The sequence below is a fragment of the Macaca nemestrina genome, chromosome 20 (genome assembly GCF_043159975.1).
Source record: "Macaca nemestrina isolate mMacNem1 chromosome 20, mMacNem.hap1, whole genome shotgun sequence".
In the NCBI taxonomy this organism is placed as follows: domain Eukaryota; kingdom Metazoa; phylum Chordata; class Mammalia; order Primates; family Cercopithecidae; genus Macaca; species Macaca nemestrina.
Genome location: NC_092144.1, coordinates 64,356,529 through 64,382,880, shown reverse-complemented (window position 1 = coordinate 64,382,880; position 26,352 = coordinate 64,356,529). Strand labels below are relative to the sequence as shown.

General features: G+C 50.3%; 3 protein-coding genes across 7 annotated transcripts in view; all 3 read left to right on the top strand.

The window, feature by feature from the left end:
* Nucleotides 1-2,130: 2,130 nt before the first annotated feature.
* LOC139360469 (leukocyte immunoglobulin-like receptor subfamily A member 3) overlaps nt 2,131-26,352 on the top strand; it is a 27,185-nt gene continuing 2,963 nt past the window's right edge. Inside the window, exons 1-7 of one of the 3 annotated variants that reach the window (XM_071087796.1) lie at nt 2,131-2,336; nt 2,725-2,806; nt 2,969-3,004; nt 3,198-3,485; nt 3,633-3,935; nt 4,161-4,457; nt 4,710-5,012. In XM_071087796.1, coding sequence (XP_070943897.1) covers nt 2,334-2,336; nt 2,725-2,806; nt 2,969-3,004; nt 3,198-3,485; nt 3,633-3,935; nt 4,161-4,457; nt 4,710-5,012 — 1,312 coding nt within the window. In that variant the 5' untranslated portion in view covers nt 2,131-2,333. Of the gene's footprint in view, nt 2,337-2,638; nt 2,807-2,968; nt 3,005-3,197; nt 3,486-3,632; nt 3,936-4,160; nt 4,458-4,709; nt 5,013-7,432; nt 7,683-26,352 lie in introns of those variants that run through there. The other 2 variants (XM_071087797.1, XM_071087795.1) reach the window with 2 other exon arrangements.
* LOC105471152 (leukocyte immunoglobulin-like receptor subfamily B member 1) overlaps nt 15,299-26,352 on the top strand; it is a 35,770-nt gene continuing 24,716 nt past the window's right edge. Inside the window, exon 1 of the mRNA XM_071087811.1 lies at nt 15,299-15,868. The gene's annotated coding sequence lies outside the window, so the exon portion shown is untranslated. The remainder of the gene's footprint in view (nt 15,869-26,352) is intronic.
* The window catches only part of LOC105497002 (leukocyte immunoglobulin-like receptor subfamily A member 2), a 16,178-nt gene continuing 13,207 nt past the window's right edge, over nt 23,382-26,352 (top strand). Inside the window, exons 1-6 of one of the 3 annotated variants that reach the window (XR_011617884.1) lie at nt 23,382-23,595; nt 23,915-24,064; nt 24,227-24,262; nt 24,452-24,739; nt 24,887-25,186; nt 25,413-25,709. Coding sequence is in view for 2 of the 3 variants with exons in the window: in XM_071087801.1 (XP_070943902.1) it covers nt 24,031-24,064; nt 24,227-24,262; nt 24,452-24,739; nt 24,887-25,186 (658 nt within the window). In the remaining variant the exon portion in view is untranslated. The remainder of the gene's footprint in view (nt 23,596-23,914; nt 24,065-24,226; nt 24,263-24,451; nt 24,740-24,886; nt 25,187-25,412; nt 25,710-26,352) is intronic. The other 2 variants (XM_071087801.1, XM_071087800.1) reach the window with 2 other exon arrangements.

The following is a 26,352-nucleotide window of genomic DNA, read 5'->3' as shown; positions in this document are numbered from 1 at the left end:
AGGAGGAGGAGGAGAGGGGAGGGGAGAGGGGAGGGGGATGGGAGGGGGGGGAGGGGGATGGGAGGATGGGGAGGAGGGGGGAGGAGGGGAGGGGAGAAGGGGGAGGGGAGGAGGGGGAGGGGAGAGAGAAGAAAGAGAGAAAAAGAAAGAAAATTGAATAGTTGTCTATTCCAATTGTTCATACCAGATCTGTGGATATGGTCAACAGGATAGGTCTGAGACTCACTGAATTTACACTGAGAAAGACGTGAGCTCAGACTATGTTGATCATATGATCTCCACAAACCCCTTCTGACTGGAGGGTCACTGATATTTTGGGTCTCCTGGAATCAGTATCAGCTCAGAATCAGTGTCCAGTAGCACCCAAGATGTCTGGTAACTGTGTTTTTCTCTAGTGCACAGTTGCCCTGACAAAAGGTCATAGGTCTCCTTCAGGAAGGCTGGGAGGGAGATTAACAGTGTAAATGGCAGTGTAGCAGAGGCAATGTCAAGGAAATGTGGCCTTCATCATAATTCAAGGGGTTCTGGGCCTATAAACTGGCTCCATTCCAGGAATTGATTAAGGGACTGCTGTGTATGCTTTTATGATTCAGGTTAAACTTTTGCTTACTTTACCCAGCCATTTTCTGATGACACAGATTAAAATTAAGTAGGTTTCTTATCTATTTCACTTATGGGAACACCATGACAAACTAGCAAGCACCACATAGTCGCATAAGTCACATGATTTCAATTGCTGCTTTGAGTCTGCTTTGCATTACTGTGGTCACACCAATCTCGCCTTTGTTAGTGGAGTTTCGCCGCATGGCCCCTGCCACTCTGGGATCCAATGACTCTAGTTACATTTATGTTTCTCGATTCAGCAGCTCTCGCCTGAAGTTTGAATCTAAAAAGAAAAATCATCACAGAGCTCTTCCACAATTCTGGGTCTTCCCTCACACATTTATTTCTCACAAGATTGTTGAAAGATACATTTTCGGCTGGGCACGGTGGCTCACGCCTTTCAGAGGCCGAGGCTGGTGGATCATTTCAGGTCAGGAGTTCGAGACCAGCTTGGCCAACACGGTGAGATCCTGTCTCTACCAAAAATACAAAAATTAGCTGGGTGTGGTGGCGCACGCCTGTAATTCCAGCTACTCAGGAGACTGAGGCAGGAGAATCGCTTGAACCAAGGAGATGGAGGTTGCAGTGAGCTGAGATCACACCACTGCGCTCCAGCCTGGGCAACAGAGTGAGACTCCGTCTCAAAAAAAAAAAAAAAAAAGAAAAAGAAAAAAAGAAAGATACATCTTCTAGACTCTTCCAATTTAGATGAGGAGTTTTGAATGACAACTCCTCTCTAACATTTCAATCTTCCTAAACATTTGAATCCGTTTCTCTATAGTAAATAAACCAAGGCAGGTCTGGCATTTTGAGTCTAATCACTTTGGGCCACCTTTGGTGGAAACCTCCACCTTAATGACCTCGTGAGGGTCCTGGGCACCTGTGGCGACCCACCTCTGACCTCCGTTATTTAATGTGGATCCATCTACACTTGGGGACTTCCATGCCTCATGACATCTACACTTGGGGGCTTCCATGCCTCTTGACAGTTATGTTCTGCGTATTTCAGAAATGCTGCCTGTAGATTTCTCCATTAGGGATCTCAGATGTGAGATCTCGAGTGAACACATCAATCATCCAACGCTCTGATCCTATCATATCCCAAACACCTCATGTCCTCACCTGGTCTGGAAATGAAGCACCAAGGAGCCTCTCCCATGTCCCAGGAACCACTGACCCCACAACCATGGTGACGAGTGGGATTTGCGACAACAAGCTGCAAAGGAAGAAACTGAGGCTCAGAGATGGTTCATTACCGCCCGAGGTCACGTAGGCAGTGGATGATAACCGGTCATTGAATAAATATCAGCTCCCTCCCCCACTCCCCAAATCAAAGCTCAAACATAAGTCATTGTTCCCAAAACGTTGAACAGGGATTGAGGTGCAGAGGGAGAGCCAAGGACGCCAGGGGCACCGAGGAGGCCGGAAAGACTCAGAGGTTTGTTCCCAGGGAGGTCAGGGGTGGACGTTGTAGAAAACAAAAAGGGAGGAAGTTAACAAAAGGGGGGGATTACTATTGATTAGAAAGAAAATCTATAGTCCAAGGCCACAAAGAGGGTCACGACTTCCTCTCTTTATTCCCTGCATTTCTCCTCTGTGCTCACTGCCACACGCAGCTCAGCCTGAGCTGCACAGCCCGGTGTCAGGTGCGTCTCTGCTGACCTGGGTCTGCCTGCAGCGTGGACCTGCATCTTCCCTGAAGCATCTCCAGGGCTGGAGAGACGACTGCCATGGTAAGAACCCCGCGACACTCAGCTGATGGACAGGCTGAAGGAGGGAGGGAGACCCCATGGGGAGGCTCTGAGAGGGAAGAGGAGCCCACGGTCGCCCTCGCCTGAAAGGGGCTGACTCAAGAAGGCATCAGTTCTTTCTCCTGCTACATCCCAGGTCTTAGCGAGATGAAGGCAAGCCAGACAGACGGTGGCTGGGGGTCAGGAAAGACCCCATTTCTGTCTGAAATGTCTACAAAGGGGTTGGGCCTGCCCCTACCTCAGACCTAAAGAAATGACAGCCAGGTTCCAGGGGAGGGCAGTTCCACTTCCTGTGTGGCTGCAGATGACAAAACCCCATAAGAAGGACCCAGCCTCCGAGTGGCCACACCCCATGTCTCTGTCCTGCCAGCACCGAGGGCTCATCCATCTGCAGAGCAGGGCAGTGGGACGAGACGCCATGACCCCCATCCTCACGCTCCTGATCTGTCTCGGTGAGATTTGAAGAGGGAGGGGAGATTCTAACCTAGGAGGGACCTCACCTCACAGCCAAACTCTGGTGCATAAGGAGACCCCAGGGGCTCACAAAGATCCCAGGGAGGGGAGGACCTGCTCAGGTTTCAGGGACAAATCTCTCACAGGGAACTCTCTTCCAGGGCTGAGTCTGGGCCGGAGGACCTGTGTGCAGGCAGGTGAGTCTGTCCCCAGATGTCCCAGGTCCCTTCTCCTCACTGGGGACAAGGGGCCACCCCCGTGCAGCTGGGGACAGGGAATAGCAGATCTGGCCTGACTGATGGGGGCATCTGGAGGGTCCTGGACTGGGAGCTGGAATCTGTTGGGTTGGGTAGGAAATGACTTAGAATCTGAACTCTGATTTCCTTCCAGGCACCCTCCCCAAACCCACCCTCTGGGCTGAGCCAGACTCTGTGATCACCCAGGGGAGTCCCATGACCCTCAGGTGTCAGGGGAGCCTGGAGACCCAGGAGTACCGTCTATATAGAGAAGAAAAAACAGCACCCTGGATTACACGGATCCCACAGGAGCTTGTGAAGAAGGGCCAGTTCCCCATCCCATCCACCACCTGGGAGCACGCAGGGCGGTATCGCTGTATCTATGGTAACCACACGGCAGGCCGGTCAGAGCCCAGCGACCCCCTGGAGCTGGTGGTGACAGGTGAGAGGACACTCAGGGGTCCCAGCCCCAGGCTCTGCCCTCAGGAAGGGGGTCGGCTCTCAGGGGCGTCTCCCTCTCACAGCCCAGCCCTGGGGATGATGCGGGAGGTGTGAGTCCCATTTAACACGGTGCCTCCTTCTCTCCTAGGAGCCTACAGAAAACCCACCCTCTCAGCCCTGCCCAGCCCTGTGGTGGCCTCAGGAGGGAACGTGACCCTCCAGTGTGACTCACGGGTGGCACTTGACGGCTTCATTCTGTGTAAGGAAGGAGAAGATGAACACCCACAATGCCTGAACTCCCAGCCCCATACTCGTGGGTCATCCCGGGCCATCTTCTCCGTGGGCCCCGTGAGCCCGAGTCGCAGGTGGTCGTACCGGTGCTATGGTTATGACTCACGCTCTCCCTATGTGTGGTCTTTACCCAGTGATCTCCTGGAGCTCCTGGTCCCAGGTGAGAAATTCACAGCATTGCCTGGAGTTCCCTGAGTCTCCGGGCAGGTGGGGAGGAGCCGCGTCTCAGGGCAGCGCCAGGTGGGATGATGTTGGGACCAGAGGGCTCAGGGCTCCTGGGGCCAGAGACACAGGAAGATCAGCAGTGGTGAGGCCCAGGGGGAAAGGGAGGGTTTGTGGGGAAGCCTGAGGGTCGCTCCTGGAAACCGTGACCACCTTTTCCCAGGTGTTTCTAAGAAGCCGTCACTGTCAGTGCAGCCGGGTCCTGTCGTGGCCCCTGGGGAGAAGCTGACCCTCCAGTGTGGCTCTGATGCCGGCTACAACAGATTTGCTCTGTACAAGGAGTGGGGACGTGACTTCCTCCAGCGCCCTGGCCGGCAGCCCCAGGCTGGGCTCTCCCAGGCCAACTTCCCCCTGGGCCCTGTGAGCCGCTCCTACGGGGGCCAGTACAGATGCTCCGGTGCACACAACCTCTCCTCCGAGTGGTCGGCCCCCAGTGACCCCCTGGACATCCTGATCTCAGGTGAGGAGCCCAGTGGGTTCAGTCAGGGACCCACGCTCTGCACAGGCCCTGCTGGGGGAGCCAAGATGGTGATGGCTGGGACGAGGTGTGGGGGTCCCAAGGGAGAGAGAGACAGACAGAGACAGGCGATGGGCAGAGAGGGGGAGACTCAGAGAAAACAGACAGAGAGACTAAGGGTTCCAGAGAGAGGCCTGGGAGGTATCAGCTCAGAACAAGGTGGGGCAGCCCCTCATCCATCCTTCCCCTCTCCAGGACAGATCCGTGCCAGACCCTTCCTCTCAGTGCAGCCGGGCTCCACGGTGGCCTCAGGAGAGAACGTGACCCTGCTGTGTCAGTCACAGGGATGGATGCACACTTTCCTTCTGACCAAGGAGGGAGCAGCTGATCCCCCCCTGCGTCTAAAATCAAAGCGCCAATCTCATAAGTACCAGGCTGAATTCCCCATAAGTCCTGTGACCTCAGCCCATGCGGGGACCTACAGGTGCTACGGCTCACTCAGCTCCAACCCCTACCTGCTGACTCACCCCAGTGACCCCCTGGAGCTCGTGGTCTCAGGTGAGGGCCCTGACCCTGTCCTCTCTGAACTCAAAGGCTCAGCTCAGGCCCTGCTCCCAGCAGAGCTCTGGAACAATAATGAAGGAGGGGAGTGAAGGGGCAGGGTCCGCAGGGGAGGATCCAGCCCATGAGAGGGTGGAAATAGATGCGACCTCCCACCCCTGGCTCCCACCCCTGAAGTCTCAGTGGAGTGAAGAGTCGGGAGGGCTGGGAGGAGACGGGGGTGAACCTCAGAGGAGATGAGATTAGAATGACTGTGGAAGACGGAGGCCCCACCCGCACCCCTCCTGATGTCTCCACCTCAGAATCAGAGCCTCTGGGGGTCCCAACCTCTAAGTCCTGACTCATGGGTGACAAAAAAAAACCAGCCACTCCCAAGTCAAGAGAAGTTTCTAGACTCATCTCAATGCTACCTCCAATATTCGGGATCTGATTCAGGGCAGCAGAGGGCAGGTTGGACAGTAAGGGTGTGGTCCGCGTGGCTTCCTGGTGCTCCAGGGTTGGGGCAGGTGCTCCCTCCGTGGTGGTCAGAGGGGAGGGAGGTGTCTGAGGTTCGGCATTGATGAGTGGAGCAGCGGGGACTTTCCCCCTCCCTGAGCAGGATTCCCAGGAGCCATCACCTCTCATGGGGAGCCAGGGCCAGGGGCGATCATAGGCAGGTGCTTGCTCTAGGAGTCAGGTGGGAGGAGCCCGGGGAGGTGGGACTGGGACTGTGATGGCTCAGCCTCTCCTTGGGAGGTGGAACTTCTGAAAAAGTTGGTTCCCCTCGCACCCTGGACTCCCCATCTGAATAACGGGGAGCTGCCTGGATGTGACCACCCCAAAGCCCCTTCATTTCTGACCTTCTGGGGCATCTGGGATGTGGCTCCTCCTAGACCTGCTCCCATCTCCAGCCCTCTCTGGCCTTGTCCTAATTCTCCCAATAACGGAGGCTTGTAAGGGTTAAAAAGCCAACGGAGATGGGGGCAGGTGCATGCAGTTTTACTCATCCCTCCTGGAATCTCAGCTTAGTAAGACAAAGCCACACTATTTTGAAACAACAAAGATTTACAAAGTCCCACTGTTTTAGAATCTCCCCTCTCTCATGTAAAAGACAAAATCCCTCCAATTTTATACCGAAAGCCACTCCTGTCACAGCTCTGCATGTCCTGCAGGCCCCTACCCTGTCCTGCAGGATGTGTGATGAGTAGAGGAAGGAGCACAGGCTGGGTCAGGAGGATTTGGGGTCCAGGCCTGACTTGGACACGGGGAAGATACTGAGCTGACGGAGGAGGAAGAGAGGCAGGCGAGATGGAGAGAGGACAGACAGATGCTCCCTTGGCCATTCTCACTTCTTATTTCCAAGGGCCCCTGAGGATGGAGCCCCTCACCCACACCTGCGGGGTCCCTGGGCCGTCTTAGGACGGGAGAGGAGGCTGCTCAGGCCTCAATGGGATCTGACTGTGATGAGGCTGGAGTCCGCCCCAGACCCACTCCTTTAGAGAGAAGCACTCCAGCTGTGGGTGTCCCTCACACGGCCCCTCCTGTGCTCACCTGGAGGCCTCTGTGCTCAGGGCACCCTGAGATTAAGGAGGGGCCGTGCACCTGCTCCCTGGATGAGTTAGGCAATTATTCACAGTGCATCTTGTGTATAACTCATTTCTACTCTGCGTTTTCTATATGCACTTGCCCATTGTTACTCTCTTCTTTTCTAAACCTTTTAAAGCAATACTTGAATATGTAAATTTATAATTTTTATTTCAGTTATGTGAACCTATTATTTAAAAATAATTATATTTCTTTCATTGGGCTGTGATTTAATTTATATATTCAATGTAGACATCCATTTTTCGTTAACCTCAAGTCTTCCTCCCCTACATATTAAAAATTGAGGTTTCCTTAATGAACTTCAGAAGTGTTTGGATGTTTCAAAGCACAGTGGCCCCAGGGAAACTGACCGGGGGGCTCCGTGTGGCTCGTGAAACCCGCGGGAGGTCAGCGGGGGCTGCAGTGCAGCTCAACCCTGGGCCCGGGTGGGTTCATGTCCAATCTTGTCCAATCACTGCATGATTCTAACATCTAAATAAACCTCTTTTATAGGAAAAGGAGGTGCTTTAAATTTGATAATTTAAATTTAAATTAGAAGAGGGCAATTTGGTAGTGAGTTAATATGAAATACAATGAATATACCCAAACCAGTAGCTTTCTCATGGGTACTTACCTCTTGTTTAAAAAATATGAAAGAATCAAATACTTCACTTATAAATTGTCAAAGGTGTTGAATAATTCTTTAAATTAAAATGGACATAATTTTTTAAATGTCTACCCAAGACCCCCACCTCCCCTTGACAGGGAAGTTATGTAAGTTGTATATAACCTTAGGCAGAATTTGTCATATAAGTTACATCTGAATGTCTCTTCTCCTCTGTTTTGATTCTCAGGAGCAGCTGAGACCTTCAGCCCACCACAAACCAAGTCCCACTCCAAGGCCGGCGAGTGAGGAGATGCTCGCGGTGAAGACGCTGGGCGCAGAGGGTCAGGTCCTGTCAAGGGGAGCTGGGTGTCCTGGGCGGACATTTGAAGAATTATATTCATTCCAACTTAAAGAATTATTCAACACCTTTAACAATTTATAAGTGAAGTACTTTATTCTTTCATATTTTAAAAATAAAAGGTAATTATCCATGAGAAAGCTGAGTTTGAGTATATTCATTGTGTTTCGTACTAACTCACTACCAAATGACTCCATTCTCACTGCTTTTCTATGGATCTCCTCTAATTTCCTGATAAAATTTATACAAACCATGAGACAACGGAAATTTTACTTCTTTACTTCTATATTGCTTGCCAATATTTCTCACTTCAAATACCAATATGTATGTAATACATCTTAAATAAATATCTAAAGCTTTATATCTATACATATTTATGTGTGGTTATATAAGTTACATTTGAGTATGTGTGTAGGCATATCCAAGTTCATCTGATATATATTCATCCATATTCTTAATATATTTGATGGCCGGGCACGGTGACTCACGCCTGTAATCCCAGCACTTTGGGAGGCCAAGGCGGGCAGATCACCTGAGGTCAGGAGTTTGATACCAGCCTGGTAAAAGCTCGTCTCTACTAAAAATACAAAAAAAATAGCTGGGCATGGTGGCACACCCTTGTAGTGCCAGCTACTCAGGAGGCTGAACCATGAGAATCACCTCATGAACCCAGGCGGCAGAGGTTGCAATGAGCCAAGAGAGCGCCACTGCACTCCAGCCTATGCGACTGAGTGAGATTCCATCTCAATAAAAATAAAAATAGGCCTGGTGCGGTAGCTCATGCCTGTAATCCCAGCACTTTGGGAGGCTGAGGCAGAAGGATCATGAGGTAGAGAGTTCAAGGCCAGCCTGGCCAACATGGTGAAACCCCATCTCTACTAAAGATACAAAAAATTAGCTGGGGGTGGTGGCACGCACCTGTCATCCCAGCTACTTGGGACGCTGGGGGCAGGAGAATTGCTTGAACCTGGGAGGCGGAGGTTGCAGTGAGCTGAGATCATGCCACTGCACTCCAGCCTGGGAAACAGAGAGAGACTCCATCTCAATAAATAAGTAAATAAATAAATAAAAAGATATTTTGTGTGGTGGGAGTTTACATGTTTGTTACTGGTCTAGATTCACCTAGATTCGCACTTTGTAAAAGCAGAAATACTGATTTATGAACCTCTAATAGCACCACTATTTAGCAGACAGATGTTTGTGAGTGGGGATGGAGGGGAAGGTATCACATCATTCTAGGTTTTCCTGACTATATGAAGAATTAGTTAGATTAATTGGACATTGAAAACCCAGGTGAAGTGGCTGAGGGCATGAAGGGAAGGCAGCCCCAGACTTTCACCCCTTTCTGCTTCTGACATTGAGGCGCCCCTGAGGACCAACCCCTCATGCACGGAGCCTGGGTCCTCAGCTGGTGGATCTGTGAAACTCTCATCTCCGGGGGAATTGGTTCATGTGCTCCTGTGTCCCAGGCTGCACTGACAGCACCCAGGGCTCAGTGATTTCTATACTGGGGACACTTTCCTTGCAGATCCTGAGCCCTTGGGGTACAGGAAAACTCTCCCAAATGACTCAAGAGCAATGTTTGGATTTGTAGAACACAGGAAAGCTGAAATGGTTCCATGAGGAGACTGGAGGAAACCCTGCTACAGAGGAAGGGTTTACTGAGGAACTCACTAGAACTCGTGTCAGAAGACACGGGAAGATAAGAATGCAGAGCCTAGGAGAGAGGCTGGCTCAGGGTACTTCTCCTTTGTTTTGATCCTCAGGAGCAGCTGAGACCCTCAGCCCATCACAAAACAATTCAGACCCCAAGACTGGTGAGTGAGGAGATGCTTTCAGTTATGGGGCTGGCACAGAGGGTCAGGTCCTGTGAAGGGGAGGTGGGTGCCCTGGGTGGACATCCAGAGGTACTGGGCATTGCTGATCTGCCCTGACCTCTGCGGCCTCTTTGTCCACCATCCCCCACCTCATTCCCCCAGGATTACACACTGGAGAATCTCATCTGCATGGGCATGGCTGGCTTGATCCTGGTGGTCCTCGGGATTCTGTTATTTGAGGCTCAGCACAGCCAGAGAAGCCCCTAAAATGCAGCCGGGAGGTGAACAGCAGAGAGGACAATGCACCCCTCAGAGTGGGAGCCTTGGGAATAGATCTGGTGATCCCAGGAGGTTCCGGGAGACAATTTAGGGCCAATGGTATCTGGACTGTCTGCCGATCATTTCCAGAAGGAGGAATCAGTGTTGGATTGCAGAGACATTTTCCGGCGTCTAACATGTGATACCTTTCCTCTCTATTAATGTTGACTTCCCTTGGTTGAATCCCCTTCTTTTCCCACCCCCAGACATGAGGCTACATCCCACACGGCAGCGTTGGCTCCACAGCTCTGCACACCTGCGTGCTCTGGTCCATGGCGCGTAACACAGTCTTCTTTAGTCCTCATTGCCACACTCCCTGGTGTGCTTTACTGAGCCTCCATCTCTTCAGTTCAGAGTTCCAAACACGCTTCAGTAACTAAATCAATGGGGGAAATATCGGATTTCCACCAGGAAAAGATAAATCCACCCTGATGCCCTGACACCCTCTCTGAACCCTGTGAGCCCTTCCCTCCTTCTCAGATGCTACCTGTGCAGCTTCTCCTCAGATCATTGTGTAACCATCACTGCCATCCTGTTCCACACATTGTCATCACCCTACACCGAGTCAGCAGCCACCCCCCATTCCTTCCTCCCTCCAGCACCTGCTAACCACGAGTGTGCTTTCTGTCTCTATGGCTTTGCCTATTCTTGCTGAAAACATTTCAATCTGCCTATGATCTGTGAGCTCCTCACTCCGAGACTCCCTGCCTTTCCAGGCAGAACCAAAGTACATCATGTCAAAAGCAATGATAGGCATTTGCAGTGCGTTGGTGATCCACGAAAGGAAAATCACAGAAGTAGAATAGAAATCCAGCTGCAGACAAGACCTCAGGTCAATGAATCTTGTCAAGCAGTTGAACTGTTTCTTTCTACTCACCTAGGACAGTCAGACAGAAGTATGCAAAAGGACTGGGGCTGATTCTTTTCTGAATTGTCCCAAAACAGCAAGAGAACTTGAGTCCTAGCACTAAAGAGTTCAACATGTCTAGGTCAAAGACCACTGTTGTGTTTGAAGGATGTAAAACCCTGCTGCATAGAATAGAATGTTTGGAGGGAGGAACGTGAGAAACATGAGGGACCGAATATTCCCCATCTACCCTCTAGAATAAAGAAATCTTATCATTCGCCACCTACCCTCTAGAGCAAAGAAATCTTATCATTCACCATCAACCCTCTAGAGTAAAGAAACCTTGTCATTCACCATCTACCTTCTAGAGTAAAGAAATCTTATCATTTGCCACCTGCCCTACAGAATAAACAAATCTTACCATTCACCACCTACCCTCTAGAAGAAAACTTATCATTCGCCATCTACCCTCTAGAATAAACAAATGTTATCATTCACCATCTACCCTCTAGAATAAAGAAATCTTATCATTCACCATCTACCCTCTAGAATAAAGAAATCTCATCATTCACCATCTACCCTCTAGAATAAAGAAATCTTATCATTCACCATCTATCCTCTAGAATAAAGAAATCTCATCATTCACCATCTACCCTCTAGAGTAAATAAATGTTATCATTTGCCATCTACCTTCTAGAGTAAAGAAATCTTATCATTTGCCATCTACCCTCTAGAATAAAGAAATCTTATCATTCACCATCTACCCTCTAGAACAAAGAAATCTCATCATTCACCATCTACCCTCTAGAATAAAGAAATCTTATTAAGGACATTTTCAACGTTATGTTCATATCCATAACAATATGAATGGTTACAATATTAGGTTTCATCTATACAGCATCTTCCAAGTTCTAGTTTGGTTGTGCCAGGCCAAACATTTGAGCCAGATTTCAGCAAGATCAAGCAAGAGACTCTAGCGTCTATCGCTGATGACCTTCCCGCCATACCAGGCCGCCAGCCTTTTCCACGGACCCCCGCGTGTGCCTCCTGACTCTCGGGTGCGAATCCTGTGAACACACTGACCTCCGCCTTCTACATGACTGACCAGCACTATGAAATCTGCACAAATATGAATAAGAAATATACTGTCCCCACATTCCCTAAAATAAAACTGGGTCCTCACCCAAGGGCTTTTGCTGGATTATACTAGTAAAAGGCAGGTCTTACAACACACATTCCACAGACTCACATCTCAGAGAAGATTCCTTCCACAGGCTCAGGGCCCTGAACACACTGCTCTACTCTCAGGGCTCGGAGATACTCTGTATGTGGGTCTTCACCCCATCCAGGAGCCCTAATTCCTTCTTCCTCAGTTTTTCACACAGTAATTTTTCCCAGGACTGCCGTCTAGTTTCCTCTGCCAGAAATTCCTCACTGGTTCCACGGCAATCTCCTCAGGGCTTCCATTTCATAAAATGGAAACGGAATTCTTCATATACCACAAAAAGGAAAATAATCATCCAAACACTATAAAATACAAACATCCATCTAGCAAAATATTTCTTAGTACATCATGAATTCAAATAAATATCATACAAAATGACTGAGGATTCTATTAATTTTGAGCAATAGTGAGGTTTTCTCATAGTATCTTTTGATTGTTGACTGCAAATTGAATAACAATTGTGTCTGGGAATATAATGTGTAAGACAGCCATGTAGAAAGAGTTTTTTTCCTTTTTTGTCTACTAAATACTTAATATTTTATGTGCAATGCCTGCCTTAAATATGGGCATTTCCTCCTTTGAGATATGTGTTCATAAATGTACACGCATATATACACTCACACACACATGTATATACTGTACAGTAGCATCTACACATACAGTGTATACACACATAGTGTTTTTATGTGATATGTGAGTAATACACACATAACACTTAGACTAAGTGTATGTATCCTATATATCCAAATATATGTGGATTCTTTGTTCTATACAAACTTTATAATATTTCTCTATACATCTGCACACATATATAATGTGTGTATATATAGTATTTGTACTATATATAGTATATGTACATGATAGGTAAATATATACACATATTAACATATATATGTATACACACATATCAGAATCAGAATTCGTCTATACAAGTCCCATAACATGTGTAACTAGAATGTTTTACCATATGTATGTAATTGAGATTGAACATTAATGTGTACACTTTACTCATTAATTTTTTCTCTTAACCTATCAGGTCTTGATAAACACTTGTTTGAATCACCAAATAAATATAACTTTATGTTGTATAATTTCAAGAACCTATGGTTAGATGAATGAAGGTTTACATACCTTTGGCCAGGTGCGGCGGTTCACGCCTGTAATCCCAGCACTTTGGGAGGCCGAGGAGGGCAGATCACGAGGTCAGGAGTTCGAGACCATCCTGGCTAACATGGTGAAATCCCGTCTCTACAAAAAAATACAAAAAATCAGCCAGGCATGGAGACAGGAACCTGTAGTCCCAGCTACTCGGGAGGCTGAGGCGGGAGAATGGCGTGAACGTAGGAGGCAGAGCTTGCAGTGAGCCAAGATCTCGAAGCTGCACTCCAGCCTGGGCAACAGAGCGAGACTCCGTCTCAAAAAAAAAAAAAAAAAAAAAAGTTTACATATCTTTTGTCATCTTTAATACCTTCTTTAAAAAAATAAATGAAGATGAGTCTCACTATGTTGCCCTGGCCGGTCTTGAACTCCTGGGCTCAAGTGATCCTCCCACCTCAACCTGCAAAAACCCTTCATGCCCAGCTCTTACATCTTCATTAAAACACAAAATTTTAGTTTTTATTTCTGAAAGTTTTTGTATCATGTTACATTTTATTGGGTATTAATATTTCCAATAGATATTATAATAGCATACCTTTCTTCACTTACCGATTGTAAATTATCACTTTATTTTGGATGGTACTGTTGTGTTTCATGCCTAGGTGTTATTGGGGCTACTGAGCTATTTAACTCATCCTTCAGTGGGTGAATTACTCTTTTACGTACAGGGTAAAAAAATGAATAGTTTGGAATAACTTCGCCTATTTAGTTAAGTATTCATTCAATTATATATTTTCGAATGAAGATTCATTTATCCTCGCCTTTAGAGAAGACAGGTTCTAAATCCCCCGTAGCTGAACTCTGAGTACTGATATGTGTACATGCACACGTACTCATACGTGTGTGCTCCCGTGTGGTTGCATTCGTGTGTGCATGTGTGTGTGTGTGTGTGTGATTTTCAAATACTAGACTGTTTCCCACTTTCATCACTGCGGCATCTCATATTCTACGTTTTGGAGTCATTGACCTTTTTTTTTTTTTTGAGACGGAGTCTCGCTCTGTCGCCCAGGCTGGAGTGAGCGGCGCGATCTCGGCTCACTGCAAGCTCCTCCTCCCGGGTTCACACCGTTCTCCTGCCTCAGCCTCCGAGTAGCTGGGACTATAGGCGCCCGCCACCACGCCCAGCTAATTTTTTCTATTTTTAGTAGAGACGGGGTTTCACCGTGTTAGCCAGGATGGTCTCCATCTCCTGACCTTGTGATCCACCTGCCTTGGCCTCCCAAAGTGCTAGGATTACAGGCGTGAGCCACCGCGCCCGGCCTATATTTTTTAATTTACTCCTATTTTTCAGTTTCTCATGATAGGTCAAGATTTGCATTTTGGCCGGGCGCAGTGGCTCACACCTGTAATCCCAGCACTTTGGGAGGCTGAGGCAGGTGGATCACCTGAGGTCAGGAGTTCAAGACCAGCCTGGCCAACATGGCGAAACCCCGTCTCTACTATAATACAAAAATTAGCCGGGTGTGGTGGTGCGTGCTTGTAGTGCCAGCTACTCGGGAGGCTGAGGCAGGAGAATCACTTGAACCCGGGAGGCGCAGGTTGCGATCAGCCGAGATTACGCCACTGCACTCCAGCCTGGGGGACAGAATGAGACTCCATCTCAGAAATGATTTGCATTTCATGCTTAAATGCATGCACCCTGGTGACTTAATTGCTTCCTCCCTAATGACCCCTAATGGCACCAGACACAAATGCTCTGTCAGTTTTAATTTTCTCTTTAATGTAGGTGCTTCTCCTTCTGACCAGCTTTCATTTCCCATTTTCTGCACATGACTGTGATAACCGGGGTGTTGAGGAAATATTGTGAGAAGCATCTCTCAAGGGCAGGAACAAACGGGCACTCCTGAGTGCAAACCTCAATCACAGGCCTTGATGGTGGGCGCCAGCATCCCCTCACGCCCCCACCTCTCCTGTCTTCACCTCTCTGGAAATTACCCATGGCTGAGCCCCCTGCAGCCCCCAGGCACCAATGACCCAGCCACCCTGTGAGGAATGGAGTTCATGACAGGCTCCAAATGAGGAAACTGAGGCTCAGAGATGGGAAGTTACTGCCCAAGGTCACACAGGCAAGGGGTAACACACGAATAATTAAATAAAGACGAGATTTCCCCTCAAATCAGAGTGCTAACCCTATGTATTGTCCCACAACCTTGAACGCAGGAGCGCAGGATGGGAACAGGAGTGTTTGAAAGAAAGGGGGGGCACCAAGAAGGCAGAGTCAGGCCAATGTTTCCAGGGAGACGGGACGGATGACCGTTGCGATGAGTAAATGAGAAGTTCGTGAAGGGAACGAACTTCTCATAGAGAGAACTGCATAGAGAAAACCCACACTCCAGTTCTGGGAAAAGGGTCATGATTCCTTCCCTTGTGTCCCTGTATTTCCGCTTTCTGCTCATTGCCACAGTGAAACTCAACTGGAACTGCACAGCCAGACGTGAGAGGAGTCTCTGCTGATCTGAGTCTGCCCTGCAGCCTGAATTTGCATCTTCCCTGAAGCTTCCCCAGGACTGGTGAGAAGACTGGCCCCGGTAGGTTCCCCACAAGGGTGTGTTTACGGGTGACCTGAAGGAGAGAGTGGGACCCCACGGAGAGGCTCTGAGAGGAAGGAAGAACCCTCCGTTGCCTTCACCTCGAAGGGACCAACTCAGGGAGGCACCACGTCCATTTGCAGCTACATCCTGGCCCTCAGTGAGATGACGACAGTTCGGGCAGACAGCGAAAGGAGATCAGGAGAGATGCCTCGTGTGGCTGAAATATCAGCAGAAAGCCCGGTGCCTGTCTCAAAGGATGGTTCAATATACGTGACTCACGACATAAACTAAGAACAAAAACCATATGATCATCTCAACAGAGGCAGATAAAGCCTTCAAGAAAGTCCAAGCCCTGGGAAAACAAGAGCCAGGCTCGTGGTGGGGTCCGGGACAGTTCACCACCCGTGGAGATGCTGGTGGGAAAATCCAGTCAGTGGGAGAACATTGCTTCTATGTGCCCAGGCCCTGTGTGTCTCTGTCCAGTGGGCACTGTGGCCTTATCCACCCGCACGGCCGGGGCCAGTAGGAGGAGACGCCATGACTCTCACGCCCATGGCCATGGTTCACTTCACTGAGATTTGACGAGGGGAATGGGAGATTCCAGTATGAGAGGGACCTTGCCCCACAGGTAGGCCAGTAGGAGACCCCAGGGAATTACGGAGGATCCCATTCCCATTTTCCTGGGAAAAAGTTTTCATTTCTCCCTATTCAATTTGATATTGACTGTGGGTTTGTCATGCCGGGGCTCTTATTATTTTGAGGTATGTTTCTTTCATGCCTCGTCTGTTGAGGGATTTTATCGTGAAGGGATGTTGGACTTTCTTGAATGCTTTATCTGCATCTATTGAGATGATCATATGCTTTCTGTTCTTAGTTTATTTCATGAGTCATCTTTATTGACTTGCATATATTGAGCCATCCTTCCATCCCTGGAATCAAGCCAACTTGAGCATGATGAATTATGTTTTTGATACACAGTTAGATTCCGTTTGCTAGTATTTTCTTGAGGATTTTTGCATCTGTGTTCCTCAGGTTTCTTGGCCTGTAGTTTTATTTTTCTGTTGGATCCTTGTGTGATTTTGCTATCCACATGATACTGATTTTGTAGAATGAACTAGCAAAGAATTCCACAAGCTTGATTTTCTGAAATACTTTCGGTATGATTGGCACCAGCTCTTCTTCGTACATATGGCAAAGTTCAGCCGTGAATCCATCTGTTCCTGGGCCTTTTTGCTGGAAGAATTTTTAGTACTGATCCTTTTTCATTGGTCGTTATTGGTCTGTTTAGGGTTTCTATTTTTTGCCTGTGCGATCTTGGGAAGCTATATGTGTGTAGGAATTCATCCATTTCTCTAGGTTTTCTAGTTTATGTGCATAAAGCTGTTCATAGTAGTCTCTGATGATCTTTTGTATTTCTGTGGTGTTAGTTGTACTGTCAACTTGATCATTTCTGATTGTGCTTATTTAAATCTCCTTTTTGTGATTAGTGTAGTCAGCCATCTCTCAATTTTATTTATGCTTTTAAAAAACCAACGTTCTTTCACTGATTCTTTGTGATGTTTTTGTCTCCGTCGCATTCTTTACCTGTCCTTTCTGAGTTTCTGTTGTTTTCAGCGTCCATCGCTAGAGAGCTAGTGCGATCCTTTGGTGGTGCCACAATATTCAGATTTTTCACGGCGTCAGAATCCTTGCACGGATTCCTTCTCATCTGGAGAGGCTGCCACTTACTCTCTTTGAATTTATTTTCATCTGGATGGGATTTCTTTTGCGCATTTTCCCCCCGGTCCCGCGGGGAGTGTGACTGCAGAGCATGCTGGGAAGGGTCTTTTGGCTTTTCCCATAGCCTTGGGCGCTTCTGCAGCACGGTTTGTGTTGGGCTGTTCAGTTCAAATCGCAGGCCGGGAGCTGGTGCTTAAGGGTAAGAGCCACCCTCAGCACAAGCAGGTGCATATGGACCTGGCGTGTTTCCTGTGAGGTGCTGTCTGTCGTTTCAGCGGAAGGGCTGGACCGTGGAGTGTCTGGAGCCCGGAGCTTCCTGTTCTAACGGGGTGAGAGAACACAGCGGGGCAGAGCTGGAACCCCTGGCTTGCCCACGAATATCCTAATGATGAGTGTAGGCACCAGTCCTGATGGACATGGCTGGGGCAGCGCCTGGTAAAATGCCCTGAGGTCTCTGCAGGGGATGAAGGAGCTACATCTGCTTCCAGTCCCATAGGGAGGAACATTGTCTGTTTCCCTATCACACCCTTGCTCCAGGGCTCGTGAGTCTCAGTTCAGACTCACACTGTTGTCTCTCCCCAGGCCACGGTGTGGCTGGGAGCCGTGGGAAACACCTGCCTTGCTATTCTCTGCAGACATGGTTCCAAGGCAGAGCCTCCTCCCTCAGCCCAGTGCAGACCCTGAGCGGCTGTCCACGGTGTGGCTGGGAGCCGTGGGAAACACCTGCCTTGCCACCCTCTGCAGTCATGGTTCCAAGGCAGAGCCTCCTCCCTCAGCCCAGTGCAGACCCTGAACGGCTGTCTGTTGTCCGACGTGGCAGCTGCTTCATGTAGGTGGGATGTGGGGGGTTCTGCGTCTCTGGATGGGAGAGTGGACGTCAGTTGTGGTGGTGTTACCGGCTGGGTGGGCCCGACCTCAGGCCCTGGGGTGACTGGTCAGGTGCCAGCAGGGTAGGAAAGGGCAGGCAGTTCCTGGATTGCAGGCCCCTAGGTGGCCGGCTGGACAGTGTGTGCGAGTCCTGTAGGGGCTTGACTGGGTTTCGGCTCTTCCAGGGTTCAGGTGCCGGCTGTGATGGGGAGGGCTGGGCTGGTCCCCAGGTCACAGGCAGAATTCTCAGGCGGGACAGGCAGAAGGCTCAGGTGGTAGAGCCCGTGGGCAGATCACAGGCCTGTGGGGACTGGGCTCTCAGAAGGGCTGGAGGCTGCAGCTAAAATGTCCAGGTGGGGGCAGGGTGGCTGTGCTGTGGGCCTGTCACTAGGGAGGGCAGGGCCCCTTGGCTGGGGCACTGGAGACTGGCAGCTGTGGGGCACAGGGCCCGCTCACACTGCCCACCTGAAAAAGTGGCACTCGGTTTTGCTGTTGGGGACATGCAAAAGTGCCAGGCCTCCCCACACCCTCCCTGAGCCTGGGGCAGCCTAGGGGCAGAGGCAGAGGTGGCAGTGACTGCAAAGGGCTTGTCAGGGGTCTCTGAGCATTGGGCTTTCAGAGGGCACCAAGCCGGGGCCACGGTATTCAGGTGGGGGCAGGACGGGTGCACTGGGGCCCTGCAGCTGGCAAGCCCGATTTAGCAGGAAGGAAGCCCCACTTAGCAGGAAGGAAGCCCCACTTATCAGGAAGGAAGCCCCCTTAGCAGGAAGGAAGCCCCATTTAGCAGGAAGGAAGCCCCATTTAACAGGAAGGAAGCCCCATTTAGCAGGAAGGAAGCCCCATTTAGCAGGAAGGAAGCCCCATTTAACAGGAAGGACGCCCAATTTAACAGGAAGGAAGCCCAATTTAGCAGGACACAACAGAGGTGGGGAGCTGTGTGGTGCTCAGCTTCGCTGTTCCTGTGCCCCAGCTGTCATATTGATTCTGGGGCCCACGGAGGTGCCTGGCCTCCTCCCTCCTTGCTAAGGCAGTGGCAGCTGGACCCAGGCTGCCCAGGGATCAGAAGCCTGTGGGACTCCACGTGGGCTCCACAGGTGCCTCTGCGCCATCTCCAGGAACTCCCTGTGTGCCTCTGCAGGCCAAGGGGGGTCAGGGGCTCTCCTGTGACCAGAATTGTAAAGGGCCAAGGCAGGGGAGTGGATCCCAGGGGCCTCATACCCACTCACCCTTTCCCTTTGTTAAGGAGCCTCTCACTCACCCCTTCCCCTTGTTAGGAGGCCTCTCACTCACTCACCCCTTCCCCATGCTAGAGAATCTCTCACTCACTCACCCTTTCCCCGTGTTAGGGAATCTCTCACTCACTCACCCTTTCCCCATGTTAGGGAATCTCTCTCTCACCCCTTCCCCATGTTAGGAGCCTCTCCTGGCTCCCACCTTTTCTCTTCTCTTCTCTACGTGTCCTCATGGTTCTCAGGTGAACCCCAGCATCCTCTTGGAAGATCCACTTGACCTGTTGTTATTTACTTGCCATTTTGGGTCCTCTTGGTGAGCAGGCAGACTCCAGCCCTTTCCATTCAGCCAACTGGAACTTCAACCCCCAGTCATTTTCTTGTCACTTTTTACTCTTGGGAAATCCAGTCCCAACGTGCTTGTCTTTCATTTGAGAATAATTTTCATTTTCTCCAGTAATTTTAAAATTACTTTGTATCTATTCTAGGTATTGTTTGCTCTATCATAGTTAAGACATTAATGTTATTTATGAGTTTATGCACATTAAACTCATGTTCTTTCTTCATTTCTGTAAAAATGTCAACTTATTTCTTTGCAAGTATTTACTAACATACTCCTTATTTCCCTCATTCTGAAAGTGTGATCTATAGAGAGATATCTGTTTCCTCTTCTCATTCCATTTCTTGTGTGCATTAATTATCTTTTCTATTTTTTTATTTCTAGTTTTTCTCTGATGACTAATGAAAAATTTTAATAAATATTCTACACCAATACAATGTTTATTGTTTCAGCTGTGTCTCATTCTTGATGAAATTATTTCTAACTGTGTTAATATAATTTACTATTTTTCACATCACAATAGCTTCCTAATTCATTTCTATAGTTGCCTGTTTTTTCTCTAATGGACTGTTTGATTTTTATTCCTCGGGGGTGGGTTTTTCTCCCAACACACATGATCTTCCATACAGGGTTTCTCCCAGGACTGACTCAGGAATGAAAACTGATGAGGGCATTCCTGTAGCCACTCCTGCCCTGCAGTGTCCACACTCCCAAGTTTTGAATCAGTTCCGTGTTATGCCCAGCATGGCGAGGTCCATGTGACCTTCACACTCAAGTGCCAGATACGCCCGGTCCAACAATGATAAAGCAAGTCTGTGTCGTGTGCACCCAGGAAGGTGGCTCAGTGTTGAGTGTGGCCTGGGTCACTGAGTTATCCCAGGGTCTGTCCACAAACACAAAAGACGGAGAGCCACAGTCTCTAAGGTCCCACAGTTTCCTCCACTTTTTTCCTTGTTCTGAGAGAGAGAAAGTGCCACGACTGCTCTGTGGGTTGGACAGATGCCTGTTTCCACCTGCAGGCTGGAACCCAAGCGGAGGTCTTGAGCATCCCCAAGTACTCATAAAGCACTTTAGGTTGTTTCTAGAAAACACTGAAAAATTAACCCTTTTGCTAAAAATATAGAAACGAGTCCTCCCCTCAACCAAATTCCTGAAACTCTCAGGTTAAACTTCGTAACCCAGTGCCTTCACTGCAGACACCCAATAGGAAAGTCACAGGTGCAAGGATGAGATGACTTTGGTCAAACTCACACCCCACAGGGCCAGAAAGGCCTGAAGGAGAAGACGCTCATGCTTCCAGGTCTCAGATAAGAACTGTTTCTAAGGACTTAAAAAAAAAAACCCACAAGAAACACTTCCATGTCCTTCACCCCTCTCCTGCTTTGACAAGGTTTATCACTAGCTATTCTTTAGGATGTCAGGAATTCAGGTAAGATGCTCTCGAGAGAACACTTGCCCAGCAATGGCATCTCCTCCAATGGACTGACAGCAACTCTGGCTTTGAACCTCTGGAACCAGGGAACTCTGTTTCTAGGCAGCTGTCAGCCTCTCCCTTGTTGCTGATAAGAACTTCCTTTACCTCTCTATGTACAGAGAGCTCTCTCTACAGTGCTTTTCCTCTACTCTCACATCACAGGAATCATCAACACAGAAGAAGACTTCTAGGACCAGATGTGTGGGATTTTTTTTCCCCCAGACCCAGTAGCGAACTGTAGCTGGGTGTCCTCTAAGTCAACTCTGACGCTGTCTACCCAGAGACAGTCCCACATCTCACAGATTAAAGGCTAAGTCCCCAAGACTGTCCCCCACACCATTCCCAAGCGCAGACCTCCAGAACTTCTGATCGACTGGCTTCAAGTTGGGGATCCCATGACCCCCTCTTTGGGCTTGAATAATTTGCTGTAGCAGCTCACAGAACTCAGGGAAAGACTGACATTTCCTGGTTGAATACAAAGCACACTGCAGAGGACACAGATGAAGAGACACATAGCAGGAGGCACGGGGGAAGGGGCGCGGGGCTTCCATGCCCTCCCTGGACGCCACCCTCCAGGAGCTTCCACAGCTCAGCCATCCAGAAACTCATGAAACCCAGTCCTCTTGGGCTTTTATGGAAGCTTCATGATGTCAGCATTTCCTCCCACAAGGAACAGGGTGAGACCATCTTCTAGATGGGTCTCAAGAGCTACCATCAGAAAGGCAGGGAACATTCAAGTCTTGCCTTGGGCAGGTGAAGGAAGGGCAGGAGGTCAGAGGCCCCCCTAGGCCCAAAACAGCCAACATTCTAACGAAAGACTGTAACAAGCGTTATGAGAGTTATGAACCAGGAACCGTGGGTGAAAACCAGCATATATCCCAACATCACACTTTCCTCCCCGGATGCACTGTGGCTTGCCATGCCATGCACTCCAGATTGTAATCCTTGTTTCTCATTCCCAAATACACTCAAAATCCAGGCAACCCTGGAGCAATGCAACCTTGAATTCCTGGGGTCTCTTATGTGCACACGTTTTTAAAACAAATGGGGATCAGAACTATTGCATTTGTGAGAAGCAAGACTTGTGTATATGAACAGCGGGCTTTTCCTATATGCAGGTCCAGCAGAGACAATGTCAGGGCTGGAGTACAAGTAAGTTTTGTTACGTGTAGGGGGTACTGAAACGAGCTGCCTGTGTATCCCAAGAAACAACTGTACTGAGAGATCATATTCTCTAGGGGTTTATTTTTGTTTTTATTTTTATTTTAGGTTAAAGCTTTGGATAGAACATCCAGTGTCTCCTTGTCCATCTGAAGAACATGCTGCTATGTGGAAGCACATCCTTGAGATCCACAAGGAGACACTGGGCAAGGAGACAAGGACGCCCCACTCTATGGAAGTCCCCCTAATAAATGCTCTATGAACACCCTGGTGTTTAGTGCTTCTTTCTATGGAATCCCAGCAGCTCTATCACTGGACGGTTGGGTGCACTCCTTTGAGGGAACTCCTTTGGGCTGCTTGGGGTCCACTCGAGCCTCAGGTGTGGCTGGAAGACGCAGCCTCCCACCTTGATCTGGAGCCCTGAGGCCCTCTCTGTCATTGCAGATCCTGAGGTTCCTCTCCCGGCTCCACTCTGTGGGGAAACCTCCACCCTAATGAGCCCTTGATGGTTCCGGGATCCTGTGGCATCACACCTCTGCCTCTGTTCTTTCTTGTGGATCCTTCTACACTCCGGGCTTCCACACATCTTTTTCTGCTCATGACCTTGATGCTCTGGGTATTTCAGAAATGCCTGATGTACATTTCTCCATTACGGTCAGATGTGACATCTTACGTGGCGACATCAATCACCTACGTAGACTGTGGAGTCCAACACCAAGACCCTCTCATGTCCCAAACACTTCAGGTCTTACCCTGGTCTGGAAATCAAGCACAAATGAGCCCCTCCCAATGTAGCAGGCACCACTGACCCCACAACCACGGTGACGAGTGGGATTCATGACAACAGCCTGCAAAGGAAGAAGCTGAGGCTCAGAGATGGGACACTACAAACCAAGGTCACATAGGCAGCGGATGACAACCAGTCATCAAATAAGTATCAACTCCCTCCTCAACTCCTCAAATCAAAGCGCAAACATAAGTCATTGTTCCCAAAATGTTGACCAGGAATTGAGGTGCAGAGGGACGGCCAAGGACGCAAGGGGCACGGAGGAGGCAGGAAAGACTCAGAGGTTTGTGCCTGGGGGGAGGGGGTGGACGCTCTAGCAAAAAAAAAAAAAAAAAAAAAAAAAAAAGGAGACGTTGAGAGGGAACTATTGAAAGAAAACCCACAGTCCAGTGCCAAGAAAGAAGTCAACTTTTCTTCCCCTATTTCCCTCCATTTCTCTTCTGTCCTCACTGCCACACGCAGCTCAGCCTGGATGGCACAGCCAGATGTGAGGTGCATCTCTGCTGGTCTGAGTCTGCCTGTAGCATGGACCTGTGTCTTCCCTGAAGCATCTCCAGGGCTGGAGAGACCACTGCCATGGTAAGGACCACATAACGCTGTGCTGATGGACGAGCTGAAGGAGGGAGGGAGACCTTGGGGGAGGCTGTGAGAAGGAAGGGGAAGCCTCTGCTACCCTCATCTGGAAGGGCAGACACAGGAAGCACCAGTTCTATTTGGCGCTACATCCCAGCTCTCAGTGAGATGAGGATAAACCAGACAGACAGTGGCTGGGGGTCAGGAAAGACCCCATTACAGTCTGAAATGTCTGCAGAGGGCCCGGTGCCTGCCCCTACCTCAGCCCTAAGGGAATGAGAGTCAGGATCCTGGGAGGTCAGTTCTGCTTCCTGTGTGGCTGCAGATGACAACACCCCAGGAGAACGACCCAGCCTCCGAGTGGCCACACCCTGTGTGTCTCTGTCCTGCCAGCACTGAGGGCTCATCCATTCGCAGAGCAGGGCGTTGGGAGGAGACGCCATGACCCCCATCCTCATGGTCCTGATCTGTCTCGGTGAGATTTGAAGAGGGAGGGGAGATTCTAACCTAGAAGGGACCTCACCCCACAGCCAAACTCTGATGCATAAGGAGACCCCAGGGGCTCACAAAGATCCCAGGATGGGGAGGACCTGCGCGGGCTTCAGGGGCAAATCTCTCACAGGGAACTCTCTTCCAGGGCTGAGTCTGGGCCCCAGGACCCACATGCAGGCAGGTGAGTCTGTCCCCAGCTGTCCCAGGTCCCTCCTCCTCACTGGGGACAAGGGGCCACCTCTGTGCAGCTGGGGACGGGGATTAGCAGATCTGGGCTGACTGATGGGGGCATCTGGAGGGTCCTGCAGCCAAGAGCTGAGATCTGTTGGGTGGGAAATAACTTAGAATCTGATCTCTGATTTCCTTTTAGGAATCCTCCCCAAGCCCACCCTCTGGGCTGAGCCAGACCGTGTGATCACCCAGAGGAGTCCCGTGACCCTCAGGTGTCAGGGAAACCTTGAAGCCCTGGAGTACCGTCTATATAGGGAAAAAAACCCAGCATCCTGGATTACATTGATACGACCAGAGCTTGTGAAGAAGGGCCAGTTCCCCATCCCATCCATCACCTGGGAAGATGCAGGGCGGTATCGCTGCATCTATGGTAACCCCACGGCAGGCTGGTCAGAGCGCAGTGACCCCCTGGAGCTGGTGGTGACAGGTGAGAGGACACTCAGGGGTCCCAGCCCCAGGCTCTGTCCTCAGGAAGGGGGTCGGCTCTCAGGGGCGTCTCCCTCTCACAGCCCAGCCCTGGGGATGATGCGGGAGGTGGGAGCTCCATTTAACACGGTGCCTCTTTCTCTCCTAGGAACCTACAGAAAACCCACCCTCTCAGCCCTGCCCAGCCCTGTGGTGGCCTCAGGAGGAAACGGGACCCTCCAGTGTGACTCACAGGTGCCATTTGACGGCTTCATTCTGTATAAGGAAGGAGATGAACACCCACAACGCCTGAACTCTCAGCCCTGTACCCGTGCGTCATCCCGGGCCGTCTTCTCCGTGGGCCCCGTGAGCCCGAGTCGCAGGTGGTCGTACCGGTGCTATGGTTATATCTCGAGCGCTCCCAATGTGTGGTCTTTACCCAGTGATGTCCTGGAGCTCCTGGTCCCAGGTGAGAAATTCACAGCATTGCCTGGAGTTCCCTGAGTCTCCGGGCAGGTGGGGAGGAGCCGCGACTCAGGGCAGCTCCAGGTGGGATGATGTTGGGACGAGAGGGCTCAGGGCTCCTGGGGCCAGAGACACAGGAAGATCAGCAGTGGTGAGGCCCAGGGGGAGAGGGAGGGTTTGTGGGGAAGCCTGAGGGTCGGCTCCTGGAAACCGTGACCACCTTTTCCCAGGTGTTTCTAAGAAGCTGTCACTCTCAGTGCAGCCGGGTCCTGTCGTGGCCCCTGGAGAGAGCCTGACCCTCCAGTGTGGCTCTGATGCCGGCTATGACAGATTCGCTCTGTACAAGGAGGGGGGACGTGACTTCCTCCAGCGTCCTGGCCGGCAGCCCCAGGCTGGGCTCTCCCAGGCCAACTTCACCCTGGGCCCTGTGAGGGGCTCCCACGGGGGCCAGTACAGATGCTCCGGTGCACACAACCTCTCCTCCGAGTGGTCGGCCCCCAGTGACCCCCTGGAGCTAGTGGTCTCAGGTGAGGGCCCTGATCCTGTCCTCTCTGAGCTCAAAGGCTCAGCTCAAGCCCTGCCTCCAGGGGAGCTCTGGAAGAATAATGATTGAGGGCAGTGAAGGGGGAGGGTCCGCAGGGAAGGGCCCAGCCCATGAGAGGGTGGAAATAGACGGGACCTCCCACCCCCGCCTCCCACCCCTGAAGTCTCAATAGGGTAAAGAACAGGGAGGGCTGGGAGGAGACAGGGGTGAACCTCAGAGATGAGATTAGACTGAGGGTGGAAGACGGAGGCCCCACCCGCTCCCCTCCTGATGTCTCCACCTCAGAATCAGAGTCTCTGGGGGTCCCAACCTGTAAGTCCTGACTCATGGGTGACAAAAACAGCCACTCCCAGCTCGAGAGAAGTTTCCAGACTCATCTCAATGCTACCTCCAATATTCAGGGTCTGATTTCCAGGGCAGCAGAGGGCAGGGTGGACAGTAAGGGTGTGGTCCTCGTGGCTTCCTGGTGCTCCAGGGATGGGGCAGGTGCTCCCTCCGTGGTGGTCAGAGGGGAGGGAGGTGTCTGAGGTTCGGCATTGATGAGTGGAGCAGCGGGGACCTTCCCCCTCTCCAAGCAGGATTCCCAGGAGCCATCGCCTCTCATGGGGAGCCACGGCCAGGGGTGA